Source organism: Tiliqua scincoides, chromosome 11 (assembly GCF_035046505.1).
Source record: "Tiliqua scincoides isolate rTilSci1 chromosome 11, rTilSci1.hap2, whole genome shotgun sequence".
In the NCBI taxonomy this organism is placed as follows: Eukaryota; Metazoa; Chordata; class Lepidosauria; order Squamata; family Scincidae; genus Tiliqua; species Tiliqua scincoides.
In genome coordinates, this window is record NC_089831.1 from 20725295 (window position 1) to 20745090 (window position 19796).

The following is a 19796-nucleotide window of genomic DNA, read 5'->3' on the forward strand; positions in this document are numbered from 1 at the left end:
AGCCTTTTCCATAACTGGATGTAGCCACAAGGCAGTGGAGGTTTGGGATCAGAGTTTTCCTTCTCTCAGATGAGCTGCCTTCCCAGGCTGACGAGTCCCATCTACCCGGTGGCTGTTTAGTCGCCTCTTACGACAAGTATAGCCAAACTGAGGGCCTATTCTTATCCCCCAGCCCTCAGGGGTAACAGCAGACTCCCAATTCACCACATTTGTTCCACAATGAACAGAATGCGAAATAAAAAGGACCCAACCATAACTGGGTTCCATTCACTCCAAAAATGAAATACCCCATGGTTCGGTTCCAGATACAGGATCTTTGTACGTTTATGATACAGAAGTTTGTGTGTGAGCCACTTCTATTTTCGCCTGGTATACCTCTGGGAAGTGCTTCCATAGGGTTAAAAGCCCTACGCCCTTCAGTTTCATACAGCATGAACCTATTTTTAAAAATGCTATCTGAAAATATCCTCATTTCAACAGTACGGTGAAAATCTGCCAAGGAAACTGCAGCTGGCTATTTGCCACCAAGGTGAGATGTGGTTTGCAGAAGGAATGCAGCGTTAATCATTCAAGGACGTTTTAATCACACAAGCAGCTGCATGAATTTTGTGTTCCAAGTCCATTTTCCTTTTCTTTCTTCCCCCCTCACTTTCATCTCCTTCCTTCCTTCTTTTGTCTTTCTACACAATTACAAACCCTCTACTTCCCAAGCTCCAACATTATCCCCCTTCCAAAGCTGAGCCAATTTTGTTATGAGAGGCGCATATCCAATCTTTTCTCTATCAGCAAGCTCCATCTGGTCAAATTAGAAAAAAAGTGGGGGGAAAGAAGGGGGAAAGGGAAAGAAAATAAAACCAAGGATTTGAGAGGAAGTACATGACTGAAATACAGAAGGTCACCATCACCTCTGCATTTTACATTTCTGTCAGAGTCAAGGGAGGGACAGAATGCCAATCAGTTCAGCAGCTGAGAGAGAGAGAGAGAGAGAGAGAGGCTGGTCTTTCCTGCAGTATGTTTCAGTTTGTAAGGTACAAAAATCTGCCAGGGCAGCATTTCAGAGACCAAAGGTAGTACTGGATTAAGTGGAAGTCCTTGTCCCAAGGACATGGTTCATGCATGCACGCACATCACTTCGTTATTCAACACTGTACAACTCACAGCAAAATGTGTGAACTAACTCTAGGAGTGCAATTTAGAGGAAGGTGATGTGTGCTTTGGATGTCATGCCCTCTAATAATGAACTTGGGTGGAAGCAGAACAAGGCCCTACAAAACTAAGGGCACAATCCTAACCCCTTATGTCAGTACTTTCCAGCACTGGCATAGCGGTGCCAATGGGACATGTGCTGCATCCTGCAGTTGGGTGTCACTCACGGAGGCCTCCTCAAAGTAAGGGAAGGTTTGTTCCCTTACCTCAGAGCTGCGCTGCCCTTCTGTCAGCGCTGGAAAGCACTTAGGATTGCGCCCTAAGGTTGCAATTTCTGCACTTTTCAGGGATTCCCAAGCATGTTTAGCAAGTTCCAGGACCAATGAAATGTTCAGGGCAGTTGAGCTGTGGAATGCTGAAGATACACCTGCTGAAGACAAAAAGGTGGAGCAATTGGCCTGCATGAGCACCTAACATTTCACAGTGTCCTGAAGGAACAACTGGGTCCAGAGGGGTGCATATCAGGAAGTTAACCACAAAACAAAACAAGCTTTCCTCCCCATGCTATGCAGGGAAGACTCAGAGGAGGGGAGAGGACCCACTTTCCTGTTCCTACTGCCTTCTTAATGGAGTTCTCCTGTTTAGGCCTCTGGACATCAGATACAGATGCCAAGATACCTTGGCAGCACATCAAGAATGCTTTCATTCACACATTGCTATGCTATCCAAGGTATTTCTGCACACAGCACCACATACACCCATCATTAACAGACACATCTCTAGAGTGAAGGTATAAGATGAGCCCAAATTGCATTTCTGTTGCAAGGCAGAAAGCGCAAGAAATGCTGTATGACTTCCCCTGCCACATTTGCATACCACGAATGAATCCCAGAGACAGTCAATGGAAATTGTAGCATGTGGACCATGTTTACACAGCTTCACACATTCAGAAATTTCTTTTTCAAGTCTCCATGGTCCCTATCAACTGTTCAGGCTGCTGCACACTAGGGAGCCAGGCTCTTCAGTTTGCCTTTAACAAGTAGCAGATGGGAATCAATTATATTTGCATACCCAAGAGTCTCCCTTGGTGTTATAGTTGAATAAAATCATTCTGGAGCATACTGAGAAAGAGAGAGAGGCCAAAAGGAAGAAGAGACACATAGTAGATCTTCGCAAAAATAAATCCACAAGAAGTTACGAAGGTTGGCTTGCTCCACTTTTCAAAATTAGATCCAGGCCTGCACAACTTCTGACCCACCAAGATAAAAATCATGCTACCAGTCAAGTATAGATGCCTACTGCAGTTGTAATAATCTGCTAGTTTTCCCACTACCCTGAGACTGCAAAAACAATGGACACCCATGAATATATATGACCGGTGGGTCGATCTAGTGCAGGGGTGTCCAAAGTTTTTGGTAGGAGGGCCACATCAGCTCTCTGACACTGTGTCGGGGGCCGGGGGGGGGAAAGAATTAATTTACATTTAAAATTTGAATAAATTTACATAAGTTTACATAAATGAATATATTAAAGATGAACTTCTATGAATGATTGAACGTCTTGCAATAGCTCAAGGCCTATAAAAGGCCTTGCACAAAGCAAGGCTGGCCTTTCCTTTGCTGCCGCTGCTTCATCACAGATGTGAAAGAGCAAGCAGTGGAGGGAGCCCTCATCCCACAGCTCACACAAGAGGTCAAACAGTCGCCCTCATGCTGAGAGAAGTTGCGTCGGGCCAGTGCGGGCTTCAACAAATCTCCAGAGGGTCAGAGGCTCATTGGAGACTGGTGGCTCCCTGAGGGCCGCATTGAGAGGCCTCAAGGGCCGCAAGTGGCCCCTGGGCCGGGGTTTGAGCACCCCTAATCTAGTGGATAACAAGTTGCGGAGGCTTGAGCTAAACAGCAGTCTCTTATGTCTACTGAGTGTGGCAAACAGTTCAGTTAGGTCAATGATTTTCAAACTGAGCTCCTTGGAAGCTTATCAAGGTTTATTCAATGGCAAGATTGTTATGGTAGTCAAGCATTCCTGAAAGACAGGATGCCAACCATTACCAGTGATTTAGAATGAGCCAGGTGGATTCTAAGGTACATGCAAGGTTGACACAGAAGAAGAACAAGTCCCAACAGCTTTGCCTGAACCCAGATACACTAAAAGTACATTCTAGAACATTTCCCAGAATCCTGGACAAGTGCGCAGAGTTTCACTGGTAGGCCCGCGCGCACAAAAAGGATTCTCTTGAAGGTGCTACCACTTAGTTGAAGACAAAGTACTAGTGTAGAGCGTTTTTATTGCTATTTTTCACCTTCAGTGGAAAACAACATCTGTTGGCACGCAAAGCATAGCTTTTAGGAATTCAGGCCCAGACAAAGTAAAAACATTAAGCGCCCCAGATGCTCAATTCAAGCAATTCAATCAAGCCTTTGTTGGGCTTCACAGGGTTGCAGAATTCTCCTGATCCAACCAAAACAAGATAGCTGCACCAATCCAGAACAACAGAAAGCAGAAAAATTCCCAAAAAGCACCACAGAAGACAACTTTTAAGTTTGCCTTTCACAAACCATTGGATTTCCCCCCCCCCTTGTTTCTGCCAGAAAAAGATAAAACTCCACCTTATTTTCCCCCCTCACAGCTACCATGTGCTTCTGCAGCTCCATCTACACAACCAGTTGACAACACAATCTGTTGTCTTCTGCGCTCCCTGGGACATTTGGTGGGCCACTGTGAGATACAGGAAGCTGGACTAGATTGGCCTGATCCAGTGGGGCTCTTCTGATGTTCTTAACCAGGGTTGGTTACTTCAGAATGAGCGTAGGCAGGTAAATGCCTAAACTTTGGTCTTGTCCAACAGATGCTTACTTCACAATGCATATTTTTCCTGCCTTTTCAGCATAAAGAGTTTCAGGGACACTCAGCTGCAAAAGGGGGCTCCACTACCTTTAACAGTTGTGTAGGAGATAGAATTGTGACAGATGCAGTTTCTTATGCTATCAGTGCTACAGGGATAAGAAAAACTGTCTTAGCTTCATGATGGAAGAAAGGTAGGATATAAATCATTGCCTCCAGGGGGACTGAGGCCCCAAGAAAAGGGTAGAGATTGAAAGATTGATGGCCCAATCCTATCCAGTTTTCCAGTGCCAATGCAGCCGTGCCAATGAGGCGTGCACTACATCCTGTGGTGCGGAAGCAGTCACAGAGGCCTTCTCAAGGTGTGGGAACATTTGTTCCCTTACCTTGGGGCTGCATTACAGCAGCACCAGTGCTGAAAAGTCAGATAGGATTGGGCCCCAATTCTGCCCCATAAATGTGAGTAGTTTGGGAGCCAGGATACAAAATCCTCATTTTAAAGGGATTCTGTGTGCACTTGCTCCTTCCACACTTGGAACACCCCACCTCGCCAAAAGAAGGTAGATATTGAAGTATGTTGGACTAACTCTAGCATCCATGTGATTGCAGCCTGAGAACCACAATGCCCACACCTACTCCAAGCTCGGGCCAAGTGGGAACGAAAAGAAGCAGAGAGCAAAGCATGCTGGGATGACTCACAGAGGGCCGTACCAAACTGAGAATGTCTGTTCGTAACCGCCATCATAGCCCGGCTCCCAGGAGACGTTGGCAGAGGTCATGGAGACGGAGACACGCACATTGCCAGGGGCATGTGGGCTTGTGCCTGCAAATAGAAGAAAGATAGCAGAGGTGTTAAGAAGAGTAGAAAAAATAAAATAAAATAAAAACACAAGAGGAAATTAGCACACTAAGGGCCCAATCCCACCCAACTTTCAAGCACTGGTGCAACCGCAATGCAGCCCCAAGGTCAGGGAACAAATGTTCCCATACTTTGAGGAGGCTTCTGTGACTGTCTCTACATCACAGGATGCACGTCCCATTGGCACGGCTGCACTGGCCCTGGAAAATTGGAAAGGATCAGGCCCTAAGAGCCCAATCCTATCCAACTTTCCAGCACTGATGCAGCCATGCCAATGGTGTGTGCGCTGCATCCTGTGATGGAAAGGCAGTTACTGAGTCCTCCTCAAGGTAAGGAAATGCTTGCTTCCTTAACTTGGGGCAGTATTGTGGCTGCAGTGGCGCTGGAAAGTTGAATAGGATTGAGCCCTTAAGCTCTACAATGCTAATATAACAGGTCTGGGGGTGAGTTGACCCTCCCTACAAAAACAAACACAATTGCCCCAGGAAAACTGCACTGTGCAACACAAAAACTGTTTATACTGAATTTTTAATGCACCTTATACAATTCAGAGGCACCGATTCCATCTGAAATCTTAGTTTATTTTTTTGTATCATCAAAACTTTTTTTCTAGTTATCTTAAATTTTGTGCCTTTATCCTATTGTCTAATGCATTACAATACACATTGTATTATACAACTACATAGCGTAAAATTGTGGCTAAGTGACTGGCACTCTGCCAGAAAGAGTGGCACTTTAAAAAATCCTGGCACCCAAATTAATGAACATCAAAATATTCAGCTAAACATAAAATTGTTCACATTTTGTTACACAGGGCTATCCTAGCCTTCTTTTCCCAGAGTCAAAGCTGTTCCAATGACAACTGCTAGCATTTTCTGAGAGAGTCATTCTTCCCAAGAAAAAAGACTAGTCATATGTTGAGGATGTGATGATGATGATAATAATAATAATAATACAGGTATTTATATACCGCCTTTCTTGGTCTTTATTCAAGACTTTATTCAAGGCGGTTTACATAAGCAGGCTTATTTAAATCCCCGTAGGGATTTTTACAGTTGAAAGAAGGCTCTATCTTTCAAGAGCCACAACAATTCAGGTGTTTTGTTCTGATCTGGCCTCCATCCTCCCACGCTCAGAGCAGATGGAATAGCTCGGCTTCAGCTTGTCAGCTGCTTCAAGGTCGCAGAGTGCCGGTGGCCTCGAACTGGCGACCTTGTGGATGTTATCTTCAGGCAAATGGAGGCTCTACCCTCTAGACCAGACCTCCTGCCCTGAAGGTGATCTGAAGGTGGCTGCACTGATCTTGCACAGTGTGTTCACACATCCTCACCAAGAGGGGGAACTAATCTGGCATAGGGAAAGCCCACCCCTGCTTACTTCCGGATCACTAACTCTTACATATGACTATAGTCCCCCTTTCTGACAAAACTTTAGCAATGGGAGAGACAACAAGGAATCCTATTTGTATCATTCTCCCTGCACCACCCTGCTAGTTAAGCTGTTCTAAGCCATGCAAGAGGCCCTGGGATGTGGTTTTTCCTATGCCAGCATCATTCCCATTCCTGTAAGAGGTACAGTTGGCATAGAAAGGCAGTCCACAGCCAGCTTCCGCCAGGTGATCCTGGGTTTGATGCTTCCACAAGGCACATGAAGGAGACACGGTGCAGTGGCTCCAATGCTACACAGGGTCAAACTTTATTTATAAAATACGCCAAGTTACACTTCCCTCTTTAAAATCAATCAATCATGGGGAAGATGGGGAACGAGAAATGTGATGAATTCACAGCAAGTGGGTACTTTTCCATCTCTATGGTCCGAATTGCAATCCCATTCTGTGCATTCTATTGCACAGGGAGGAAGCATTCCTCTTTTTTTCCAGTAAAAGGAGCACCTAAGATGGGGAGGCACAATTGAGATCAGAACTGTGATGGGAGCACAGTACTAAAGCCTGCCCCTTGCTGTGCTGTTTGGCAACATTTCACCTCCCTCCCCCTTCCATATGCTATTCCTAAAACAAATGAACACCAGACCACATTATTTATATTCAGGATACATGCATGCACTCCTGTGCATTGTGAATCAGGGTGTGCCTTTCTGAATCAGTGTTGCACAATGGACTTAACAGGGCAACACCTAGTTGGGTGGGATTTGTTGTTCCCATTTCTATAGGTACCATCTGCAAACATGTTGCTTGTTAGGCAGGAGGTCTGGTCTAGAGGGTAGAGCCTCCATTTGCCTGAAGATAACATCCACAAGGTCGCCAGTTCGAGGCCACCGGCACCCTGCGACCCTGAAGCAGCTGACAAGCTGAAGCCGAGCTATTCCATCTGCTCTGAGCATGGGAGGATGGAGGCCAGATCAGAACAAAACATCTGAATTGTTGTGGCTCTTGAAAGATAGAGCCTTCTTTCAATTGTAAAAATCCCTACGGGGATTTAAATAAGCCTGCCTAAGTAAACCGCCTTGAATAAAGTCTTGAATAAAGACCAAGAAAGGCAGCATATAAATACCTGTATTATTATAATATTATTGTTGTTGTTGTTGTTGTTGTTGTTAGGGTCACTGATCTACAACAGCAAACAAACTTTTCCTCTGGAGGAGAAAAACCATGAGTATTTGCAGGATTTCCGCCCCCCTCCCCATGTTCAATGCCTCAGCACTGCCAGTAAAGCTGAGCTTCCAAACCTTTCCATACCTACCGATGACTGTCAGATGAGTGCTAGCCATGATGCTTGTGACTATGTTGGTAGCGACACATTCCCACTCTCCGTGGTCGTCCTTACTGAGAGACCGGAACTGGAGGCTGCCGCTTGGAAGGGTGTTGTGCTTGCTTCTACTGGGTTTCCCTACCTTGGTCAAACAACAGAGAGAGCACAGGGGAAAGAAAGGGGAAGAACACAACTCAGAAGCACGTCGCAAGGGCACAGGGGTAAGGCTCTAGTATGGCAATAGGGCTGGGTCCCGGGTTCCATTTAGGCAGGGACGTGCCAAGGTATTTCAAGTAGAGACAAAAGCTTTGGCCAGAGAGAAGGGACAAAGTTGTTTCCCAGAAGGCAGTCTGCATGGGCAAGGCAAAAATGCGGGGATGTCGCTTAGAGCAGGGCCGGTGTTTGCATGTAGAAGGGACAGCAGACACAGGACAGAGTTAAGGAGAGGAGTCTGTGGAACAAACACACAGAGGTGCAATGGCTTCAAAGTTAAAGTTGGCTGTAGGGGAGGGGAAGCTGTAGAAAGAAAGGAAAGGACAAGGACCAATCAGAGCAGCCCACCAAGCTCAACAATGGAGATGTACCGATTCAAGTCTTCTGTGGTCTCGTTTTTAAGAATCCCAGCGATCCAACAGTGTACTTCAGATGTACAAAGGCTGCAAACTCAGGATCTCTAAACCGTTCAGGAGAAACTGATCACAGGGTACAGCCTTGCTCAAGGACATATGAAGCACATTGCTGGATCACATCCAGGCCCATCTTGTCTTATTCACGAGAGTCCTAGCAACCTGCAGGGCCCCAGGGGAACACCATCTTCGCTCTTGTGAAGCCTCACAAAATTTGGGCGATGCCATCTTGAATCTCATGGGATTTCATGAGTTCCAAAATTGTGGCACCCAGCTCAGCCAGGAAGAAGAGGCTGTAGGGGAAACAGGATCCAGGTAAGTTTGAGAACTACTGCTCTACACCAATAGAAAGTGGCTGAAAACATAAATTCTTTAAGGTTTGCATTCTTTAAATCTAAGATATTTTAAAGGCACGGTCATGAAGGATAGAAATGGGTGCTTTATAGGGAAGCCTAAGATCATTTTATGAAGAAACTAACAATCTCTAACAATAAAAAAGTCTTTGCCCACACAAAACTCACAGTCACCAGAGTTCTGTGCAAGGGGAATGAGACCCTGACAGTTCATCTGGTTTCCTAAGCCTTATATATGCCCTTGAATTATAAACTATTGGATAGGATATTGCTTTATGCCACTAGAGGGAGATGCAAACCCATGGATTTTACAAGCGTTCATTATAATATCCCTCCCATTGAAGGATCAGGCAATCACACTAATCCTTTTGGATTTCAGGCAGTGATTGGACTTCCTGCTAGAAGACAGCCCTAGGCAGACATCTAGGATTACAGTCTGCAGGAAGAAGCTGTGTCCCTGTTCAGTACCACATTGTGCCATGCTTGCTTTGCTCAGAAAGAAAGAAGGAAAGCAGACCAATTCTATGGGGAGGGGCAGATGGCAGATCCCAGAGGAAAAGGCAGAGGAGCAGACCAGTGGGGTCCAGGGCTTATATGGGAACAGCTGGGCAAATGGTATTAGATTGCGGCCCTAGAGGCGGTTCTCACTGAGAGAAACAAGAAGGAGGAAGCAATTGGGGGCAACAGAGGAGAGGCAGGGATAGCATAGTTGTGAGATGTGTGGCAAAGGAAATTCAGAAGACTCTGATGAACTTGAGAGATACCAGACCAAGGTTTGATCTCTAGACCCACAATCATCTCTGGCCCCAAGAGGGAACTGCAGGGAAAGTAGTTGCACCAGTAAGGATGTGTCTTTATGTGGGTAGGATGAAGAAGATTGTGTGATACTGTCCAACACTGCTAGAAGGGCTTCCACTTACACTCCCAAGTGAGGGCAGGCCCTTCAGATTCATAGAAGGTTGAGTTCTCTCCAGGATTTATGCTTGAACAAGTTCAGTGATACTACAACACGGGCACAGCCTCCCAAGGCAGATTCTGTCACTTAGAAATGCCAAGTTTTTGAGCAATAGCGGTTTCATCATTGACAACTAGACTGCCGTAGAGCCAACTTGGGCCGGGGAGACATGAGTGTCAATCCCCACTCAGCCATGGAGCTCTCCGGATGACTCTGAACTAGCTGTCTAGTGGCAGCGGAAGCAGCAGCAATCCAGCAGCAAATGGAGACAGACCTAAACATGACAACAAACACAGGCTAACACCAAAAATGGAAGCCCTGTGCCAACTTGCCCTGCATCCCATTCTCATTACACTATGAAGTTCTCTGCCCTTTCAGGTGGCATCCAATGCTGTAGATCAGGAGGGGGCAGCAAAACATATAGTGCAATAAGGTCAAGGCGTAGGGAAGCTGAACTAGATATTTCAGAGGGAAAGGGAATCAGCTGACTTGGGGCTGCCAGTTTTAGCAGGAACCTTGTAATATTTAGGCCTGCCTGTGCTCCATATACAACACCCCAAGCACCAGTGCATTCTAGCACAGCACAGCCACAGTGTAGGAGCTGCATCATTTGCGCATAGCATGACGAAGAGGCTAGTCGTCCGTCTTGCACAGTGAGTGGGTGGCAACCACTGGGAAACAGAAGCCTAAATGGTGAGGGCCTATGATTGATTCCAGTGTGAAGGAGCAAGAAAGGATGGGTAGGGGAGAGACCCATTTTGCAGATGCTGCTGTTAAAAATAAAAAAAAAAGGTTTCTGCAGATTCTAATGCCTTTTGGCAAAGAGCTGGGTTTCCCCCACCCACCTGCGGGACAGGGCGGTAGTGGTACAGCCCAAAGTTAAGGCAGCTGAACCTGCAGTTTTGCTCTTACCGGGACAGAGTGTGGTTGCACTGTCTGTAATATTCATCAAAAGCCAAAGGCACTGCAGATTTTTCTGGCAGGCCGGGTACCTTTCTCCAGGCGATGACAGGAAAGGGGTCTCCTGCAGCAGCACAGGGTATCAACAGCTCCCTCCCTGCCTCTTGTCTGTATTCCCAGCCTGGTAGCACCGTGAAATAGGGCGGGTCCTATAGCAGAGGAAAACAGGGGTAACAAACATTAATAAAATCGAGCCACTCCCATTGAGCATACAGTTGAATACACATGAAACACAGCCGTTGACCAACTGCAGGACTACTAGCCAATTAACCACCTAGCTTGTGGGGGGGGGGGATTGATATGCCCATGACATTTACACACATGCAAACAAGTGCTGATTCATCTAAATTCATGGGTGGGGGGTGGTAATGCCTTCTCTTGGTCCATTCGCACTTCCCTGCATGTGTAAGATACACAGGATCCTCATCTAAGCACACATTTATACCCGCTTATGCAATTCACACATCACTGCCAGGCACATGTCATTCATGCACAGAAGCTCAATGTAGGTAACACCACCAAAACTTGGTTTGTCATGTCACCGGACAGCAGCACTCTGGTTTGCCACTAATGAGAAGCAGAAACTTCTAATACCCCCCTTATGTGTGTGAAAAAAGAGAAAGCAAGCTGGGAAATTGTCACCTGCCTTTTGTCATAATGTTCCACGGTTTGACATTACATCTGAACTGAGTTATAGCCTACTCCAGTGGTTCTCAAACTGTGGGTCGGGACCCACTCGGTGGGTTGCGATCCAATTTCTGGTGGGTCACGAGAAGCTGGCGGCAGCCATCTTGGAAGATGGCAAAAGACCTAGGCGACGCCATTTTAGAAGTGGGCAAAGCCTGGGCATCGCCATTTTAAGCTTCCCGGCATTGAGACGTAACTAAGAGCGGCTTGCTCACGTGCAAAGAAAGCAGCGTGCCGCTGCTACCTTCCAGCTGGACCTCCGTCTGCACTTGGAGGCTTCCCTCGGGGGGGGCAAATCGCGGAGTGCAGGCTTGGACTGCAGGCAAAGAAGGACCGGGAGAGACGTGGAAGAGCCATCCAGGCTTCTCCCCACCAACCTTGGTCAGCTTGGCTGCCTTGATGGGATTGGCTGCCTCGGGGTTGCAAGACAGAGCAGCACCGCACCCCGCACCCCCGCAGCTGGACTGGGCTGGAGAGTGTAGGCGGAGACCTGAACACAGGGCTTGGGTGAGTAGAGGCAGACCCGCGTGACCTCCCCTCTTGTGAGCCTGCTTTGAAAGCAGCATCGCCGCCACCCCACTGCCGTTCTCGTCCTCTGCATCACAACCTCTCTCCCTCTCTGAAATCGCCTGGAAGCCACGATCCTTTCCTGGCCTGGCTAGCACATCCTCTCTTTATGTCTTTGCTGGGGTGAGGGGGGATCCCTGGTTGCCTGGCTGCCAAGAGAGCACCCAGGAGGCGGGGGAGGAGGGAGGTTAAGCCTGGCATGTGGGGGGGAGCACCCAGGAAGAGTGCTGCTCCCCCAGTTGCTTCTCTGAAGTGCACCCTTCCCTTCTTCTTACTTCTCTCTTAGGCTGCAATTCTGTCTACTCTTACCTGGGAGTAAGCCCTATTGCCAATAATGGGAGTCAATTCTGAGTAGACGTGCTTGGGCTTGGGGGAGATGAGGGGAAGCGTCCCTGCTTATCTTCCTTCTGAGGGGGATGCTACTGCTTTTATTTCCTTAATTTACAAAAGCTCAAGCTACTTCTTGTATTGAGGAGGGTGCACTTGTTTCTGGCTAGTGCTCAGCACAGTATCAATCGCCACATCCGTGTTTGTTAGTTTGAAGAACAATACAAAAAGCAGCTTGAGATTTTGTAAATAAAGACAGAAATAAAAACAGTAGTAAATAAATACACAAATATTTTGTTCCAGATGTTGTTTTATTTTTTGCTTGATAGAAATGGTAGCGAGGGCAGGGAGAATTGGAAGAAGCTTCTGAGCTGGAATACTGCCTCTTGTCATTTACAGTTTGAGTTTCTAGGCAAGAACTTCCTGCTTGATGGCATCACTTCCGGCTCTGACATCACAGCGACGTCACTTCCTGTTTGATGTCATTTCTGGCTATGACATCACTTCCAGGTTGCTGACCTCACTTCTGGTGGGCCCCAGACAGATTGTCATTCTCAGAAGTGGGTCCCGGGCTAAAAAGGGTGAGAACCACTGGCCTACTCTAACAAGTTGGTCAATGCCATGCTAGAACTACTTGCTGCCTCCTCTAGTAAATGCCTTTCCACTGACAGCACAAAGGCCCACCACACCTAAGGTTTTGTACTTACTTTTTTGGAATGTTCATAAGCATTCCATAGCATGTCAGCAGTAGAGCCAATAGCTAAGGAAGCTTCATTCCTATCAACTGAAGCCACAGCTCTCTCTGCCAATAACTATGGAGAATTTAAAAAAACAACACAAAACTATCTTTACTTTGGTTTTGTGGAGTTTATCTGATTGATGCTCAAAGATATACCATAACCCCTCTCAGTCCTTGTGGGCTTTGCAATATACAAGCCTTTCTAATAGAACTGCTGGCATTTTGCTACACAGAAAGAGGGTTTTGCTGCATACCGTGTACACACACACACACGTATGTGCATGTGTATATTTGCATGAGTCTTAGACTAGTGCAAACAAAAAAAAACATCAACAGATGAGATACCTTCAGCACCAGTCGGGCAGGGGGGGACTGGCCCATTGTACCCAGGGCATTATAAGGCACGCAGGTATATGTGCCGAGAGCTTCTTCGGTTGCCTCTTCTATTCGAATAGAGCCATCTTCCATCAGAGTCCAGCCAGAAAACTGCACAGGCAAGAGAGGAAACTAGATACGTTATAGTTCTGAGTTCCATGTGATCGGTCGCTATGGTTGCATTTGCTCCTGCTAATGACATTTTTCAAGGTGTAGTAGTCTATTTAAACACATATGTTGTCTGGGTAGTAGTCTATTTAAACGCATATGTGGTCTGGACTGAAACATGCTTACCTCTCCCTTACTTTGGACTTTTAACATCTGCAGTTCTGGCAGAAGTGGAATCCACCTTTCTCAGGTTCTGCCAAAACTTTCCAGGACAAAACTCAAGCAGTTTGGCTCGCTCCTAATCGGTAACATCCCAGCTGCTTTCCAAATCCAAGCTCCGCCTTTATCTCATAGTGCACCATGGAACAGATACTGAATTACTGACTATGGATGTAGCCTAAGAAACTATTCAGCCCACGCTTTGACTTGCCTGGCAAGAAGTACAGTTGCAACCCCAAAGCCAACACATCAGGCCAAAGGAATTCTGAGAAGGAACCAACAGAATGATTGTTCTTTGCATTTGATGGGCGATTCATAAACTAAAATCCCTTGTCAATGCTTTGCACTGCATTCACAATCCACTCATTCCTGTCATCTGGGAGATGGTCAGTTATCCTAACTGGCCCCTAGTTGGATAGCACAGATGCATTGCTTCAGGGAAACATGTTGACACAGAGCCCTGCTAATGAGATGTGTGGACCATTCCTCCTCTTGGCATTCACTTGACTCTGTCTCAGGTCAGTAGCATTCCATAGCCACAGTTATCTAATGGCTGTTTGCGGACAAAAGTGAGGACCTCCAATTATTTCCATCATCTTTACAGCCAGGGTAAAGAACTGTCCAGAGCAACCTGGAGTCCTGGGACTGCCTGAGACTGCGGAGGATTCAGCACATACATCTAACCCAGCAAGGGACCATATCCAGACTCTTGATGCAATTCCTTGATGACAGGGATGCTCTTCTAAACTAATTAATCTAGATTCCTAAACTAACCTAAATTCTTCTATACTAATCTAATCCACAGTTGTGGCAGCTAAGTCTGCATGCTGAACAAGATGGTATCTAACCTCTGCTCCATAGCATCTGGTCAGCAGAAATCTACAAGCCGGTCCTCCTTATCTGCAGGCTCGGGGTGCACGGATTTGAGCCAATGTAGATCAAGACAGCCTCATTGTACCTCCCAGAAATGACTGGAAAAGTCTTCCATGTGCATCTGGGAGGGAAGTATCCATGGGGGATCAGTTCCTGCATACCCCATATATCACAGATACCAATACTCATGGATAATGAAATCCACAAGTTGGCCCTTACAGGAACTGTCTCCTGGTCGCATCCAGGAGGCCTGAGGCATGGGGAGGCCTTGTGGGGCCTCCGCGGCCTCTGGAAGGCCTCCAAAAGGCACTTCTGGTTTCAGCTGAAAGCCAGAAGTGCTTTTTGGAGGCCTCCAAAAGGCCTTCTCAACTGACCTTCTCCAACAGGCTGCACAAGGCCTCCCAGATGCAACCGCAAGATTCTTCCAGTTGCGTCTAAGAGGTCCTGTCAGGGCCAACCTGCAGATTTCATTATCCATGAGTATCTGTATGCGGGGGGGGGGGGGGATGGTTCCCTCCTGGATACCAAGGTCCAAAGTTATCCAATAGATAACTTGCAACTAGAGGCATTCTAAAACACTTATATTTTTTTCAGGGATATCAGTGTTATCCCCGCACCCTGTAGAGTGGAGTGGAACCGGTCAGAATTCTACCACTGCAACTTACCACCTCACTCTATGTAATGTGCAGATGGAGTCTCACAGCCTAATCCAGCACAACCCCCCCCCCCCACACGGATGTGGTGGAGCCAGCATGGGCTGCGCTGCATCCTATAGGGGAATTTTGCAGGTTGGAGGTCTTTGTGAGGTAAGGGGATGTACATCCCCTTGCCTCAGAGAAAGCCCCAGAAGCCGCAATGGGGCAACTTGGATCTGCATGGGCTAAATAGCCAGCACAAGCCCACACTGCCCTGTGTTGGCACATCAGATCCAGGAAAAGGGAATAAGATACAGCATGCACCATTGCCACAGAACTTCGATTCGAGCTGCCCTTCTCCCACTCCTGTCACCACCCTCCTGCCTCTGCTCTGTTCAGCATGATACTTAATGTGACTGGCATGCATTGGGTCTTCTGCCAGTGAGCGTGGCCTGGCACGGACCTTTGCAACAGTACTGGCAAAGTGCTTCATGGCACTTTTGTGATGGCTAACACCAGTGCAGCAAGCACTATGCAGACACATAAGCTGTGCTGGGTTGGGCCACTAGTCTGCTAGGCTTTGCCACAGAGACATCAGAAGTAAGGCACCTTGCCTTGTGTTAACCATCATCCTCCATGAATTTGGCTGCTCCTCCACTCAAGACAGACCTACAGGTAGACCACAGCTGCGATACAAGGACATCTGCAAGAGGGATCTGAAGGCCTTAGGAGTGGATCTCAACAGGTGGGAAACCCTGGCCTCTGAGCGGCCCTCTTGGAGGCAGGCTGTGCAGCATGGCCTTTCCCAGTTTGAAGAAACACTTGGCCAACAGTCTGAGGCAAAGAGGCAAAGAAGGAAGGCCCACAGCCAGGGAGACAGACCAGGAACTGACTGCACTTGCTCCCAGTGTGGAAGGGATTGTCACTCCCGAATCGGCCTTTTCAGCCACACTAGATGCTGTTCCAGAACCACCATTCAGAGCGCAATACCATAGTCTTTCGAGACTGAAGGTGGCCACTCAAGATACCTTCACAGAAACAGGCTTTAGCACAAATGGAAATCAGCGTTGTTCGGTTTTGCATAAAAAAGAATCTAAACCGTCTAATTACATGAGCAGAAGTTTGAGGGTGCCATCAACAGACCTTAGAACAACCATTTGCAGAAAACAATGGATTAATCCTTTGAAGACTGACTCATACAACAAAAACTAAGAATCACTCAGTATTAAATACAGAAAAGATTAATGCCAGCAGACCCAGAATAATTATCTCTATTCATTTCTAATTTTTGCTCACGTCTTGAACAGCTATCATCAAAAACTTGACAGTAAACTCTAATCAGCTTATTTTTGCCCAAGAGCAGGCGAGAGCCATAGAAATTGGAATCTTCCTGGATACACAGTGACTGGTTGGTCAATTAATCTTTTAAGTTGGTCACTACAGAAATTGCAGAAGGGCAACTCATGACCCAATGTTTCCACTTCTTTTGATCCACAAGGTTATAGTTTATTGGTATAGAATATCCCAGTAATTATCCAATCAAGACATTAATTCATTAGACTATCTGGCTTTGTTCCACCAAGGCAAATCACCTAGGAATACATCTAGCCAAGAGTCCAGCACCGCAAACAAGGATTTCAATGGGATGGCAAAAAGCATGTGCTTAAACTTCTCCTATAGAATTCAGTGGGGCAGTAGAGTGCTCAACCAAGGTTGGATGGGGCCCATGATCAGTGACATTACTGAAGTCAAAAGCTACATTAGCAGGCTATCCCCATTTGAAACTGCCAGAACATAATCTTTGAGCTGTTAATATTTAAAGAAATCTCTAAATATTGAGTATTTTGTTTAAATATTTAAAAGAATGAAGTCCTTGATAGGATTTTTAAACCAAGGTAATAGCAGGACGGAGTCTCGTTAAAAGAGGACTTTTAAGCACCATGTATAGTTATATCTGCAGGATGACACTTCTTTGCTCCACCGGTGCTAGATTAATGATGCTCATCTCCCACAGCGACAGGAGTAATGAACTCCCTAGGAGACCCTAGATGGGGAGATTGCTGCTGATTAGACTGAAGCATCCAAAATGCAGGGGACATTTCAGAGTCCTCTAAAGCCATGTGCTTAGAACTGGGAAGCAGCACCTCAACCCACAATAGAGATGGCCCAGTCTACCCTGACAGAGATCACACTGGGGGAGAGACAAAGTGCATCTAATATTACCAGATCAAAGACATCTGAACTCTTTTACAACATGAATCTTATGTAATTAGCTCTGCATATATTGCTTATGATGAAAAAGGGGAGGGTAATGAAAAAATGCTTCCTTTTGTTTTTTTTTATCATGCCCACAGGGGCATGATGCCCACAGTATCATCTCAGAAGAGGCATTTTCCATCTGCCTCACAGGAGGGAAGGCCTCTTCAAAGATGAGGTTTGCCATCAGCAGTTTTGAAAAATATTTGAACTAAAAAAATATTAAAACCTACTGATTAGCCCAATGATTATAGTCAATCTGCAAAACACTGCAGCCCCAATCTTTAAGCCAGTGTTTCTCAAACTGTGGGTTGGGACCCACTAGGTGGGTCGCAAGCCAATTTCAGGTGGGTCCCCATTCATCTCAATATAAGTGTGGGTAGGATTGCAGCCTAGGATTGTTAAACATTTTCCTACCTGATGATGTCACTTCTGGTCATGACATCACTTTAGGGTGGGTCCTGACAGATTCTCATTCTAAACAGTGGGTCCCGATGCAAAACATGTGAGAACCACTGCTTTAAGCCATCACTGTTAACACACCAGAAGTCTCTTCACCACCCCTCCACCCCCAAAAAATACACTTACCTTTTCAACGTGCAGAGGGCGCCCATCTTTGTTCCACTTGACCAAGGTAACTGGCGGTTCTGCCTCGACGGGGCATCGGATGTATCCATGTATCCCAACGGGAACGTATATTATGGGTGGCATATTCACCACACGGGCGGGATCTGGGGTTGGAGTGGTGGAAAGTTATTGAGAATTTTTTTTCAGCCTGACCTGCTGTCTTAGAGTTTGCAGATAAGTGCCATCACGTTCCTTTCTACTGCAGCTTGCTCAAACAGGGGTCAGCAACCTTCTCAATAATGGAAACCAAGCCCCAAACACTAATTCAGCAACATTTGTAACTCTGGCCTCCAAACGCCATTATCCTTGCATTCATTTTCTCCTCCTGATCCATTAGAGTGACACTTAACATTTACATTTACATTCAGCTTTAGTCATCAAAACATTTTATCTCAATCTACACTAAGCTCCAGAAACAAAAAGCACAAGCACAGTCAGACACACACACAAAATTCATTTTCCCCCTCCACAATCACCATTAAAATACTTCCCTGTGTCTTTAATACATTCCTCCTTCCCATTCGACATTTAGCTCACACCTTCTCCAAACTCTTCTATGTGAACAGGTGAGGTCAAGATCTGTTTAGAATTTACACTGGGTGAGGAAGCAGATGCGCCCCCCCCCCCCGGTACACTCCACTAGCATGAGTTATCCACAGTGAAATGTAGAGGTAAGTGTAAAGCATAATAAGAACTGAGAAAGACGCAAGAAGGGTTTTTGATAAAACTAACACATTTCTCAGGCTGGGCGAGTATTTGCACACTGTTAAGCCACCACTGTGCTTCTCCTAAAATGAAAAGATTCACAGAAACTGGAAATTCCTGCTTGGGAGAAACATCCAAGTAACATCAAATGAAGCAGACAGAGAATTTCAGTAAGGCAAGAAGTACCTGTTGGCAGGGACGATGTTAACTGCAGACACCCCTTGGATTTACTAAGGATTCAGCCACCAGAATACTGTCTACTGTGGTGCCATTTCTATAGTGCATTTGGAGTATTCAAAACACATGACATGAATTATAAGGATTACTGTCCTGCATTATTATCCCCATATTAGAGATGGGGAAGACCGAGGCCAAGAGGGAGGGGCTTGCCTCAACCACCTAGGGAACTCTTGTCAAAGGCAGGATTCGGACTGGGGAAGTCATCACTTGCAGCTCGAGTCTTAAATATAATGCTACGCAAGCGCTCTAAACAGATGTATTCAGACACATCCAACTTTGCCCCCAAACCAGCTTGCATGTGCCAGGTGGTACATTCCCCCATTTATATCCATGCCCCACCCTAATAAATGTTAATGATGCTTCCCATAGCCCAGCATGAACGTTCATGCTGAAAATGCACAGCAGAGGTAGAGTTGATCTATACCAGGGGTGCCCAAACCCCAGCCCTGGGGCCACTTGCGGCCCTCGAGGACTCCCAATGTGACCCTCAGGGAGCCCCAAAGTCTCCAATGAGCCTCTGGCCCTCCAGAGATTTGTTGGAGCCCACACTGGCCCGACGCAATTGCTCTCAGCATGAGGGTGACTGTTTGGCGACCGTTTTACCTCTCACGTTAGCTGTGGGATGAGGGCTCCCTCCACTGCTTGCTGATTCACATCTGTGATGCAGGAGCGGCAGCAAAGGAAAGGCCAGCCTTGCCTTGTGTGATGCCTTTTATAGGCCTTGAGCTATTGCAAGAACTTCATTCATTCATATAAGTTCCACCTCTAGTATATTAATGTAAACTTATGTAAATTTATTCAAATTTTAAATGTAAATTAATCCTTTTTTTACCGGCCCCCCACTCAGTGTCAGAGAGATGATGTGGCCCTCTAGCCAAAAAGTTTGGACACCCCTGATCTATACCTACCTGCTGAGGAGTTCATAGGTGAGAGGTGACAGAACAGAGGGAGGGTGAGGGTTGCCAGCTTGCAATCTAGAGAAGGTACTAT

General features: G+C 46.4%; 1 protein-coding gene across 1 annotated transcript in view; it reads right to left on the reverse strand.

Annotated features, from left to right (window-relative positions):
- IGSF9B (immunoglobulin superfamily member 9B) overlaps window positions 1-19796 on the reverse strand; it is a 113518-nt gene that overhangs the window by 28436 nt on the left and 65286 nt on the right. Inside the window, exons 8-12 of the mRNA XM_066639419.1 lie at window positions 17823-17965; window positions 13114-13254; window positions 10481-10597; window positions 7546-7696; window positions 4699-4810 (exon numbers count right to left, since the gene is read on the reverse strand). Of these exons, the coding sequence (XP_066495516.1) occupies window positions 4699-4810; window positions 7546-7696; window positions 10481-10597; window positions 13114-13254; window positions 17823-17965 (664 nt within the window). The remainder of the gene's footprint in view (window positions 1-4698; window positions 4811-7545; window positions 7697-10480; window positions 10598-13113; window positions 13255-17822; window positions 17966-19796) is intronic.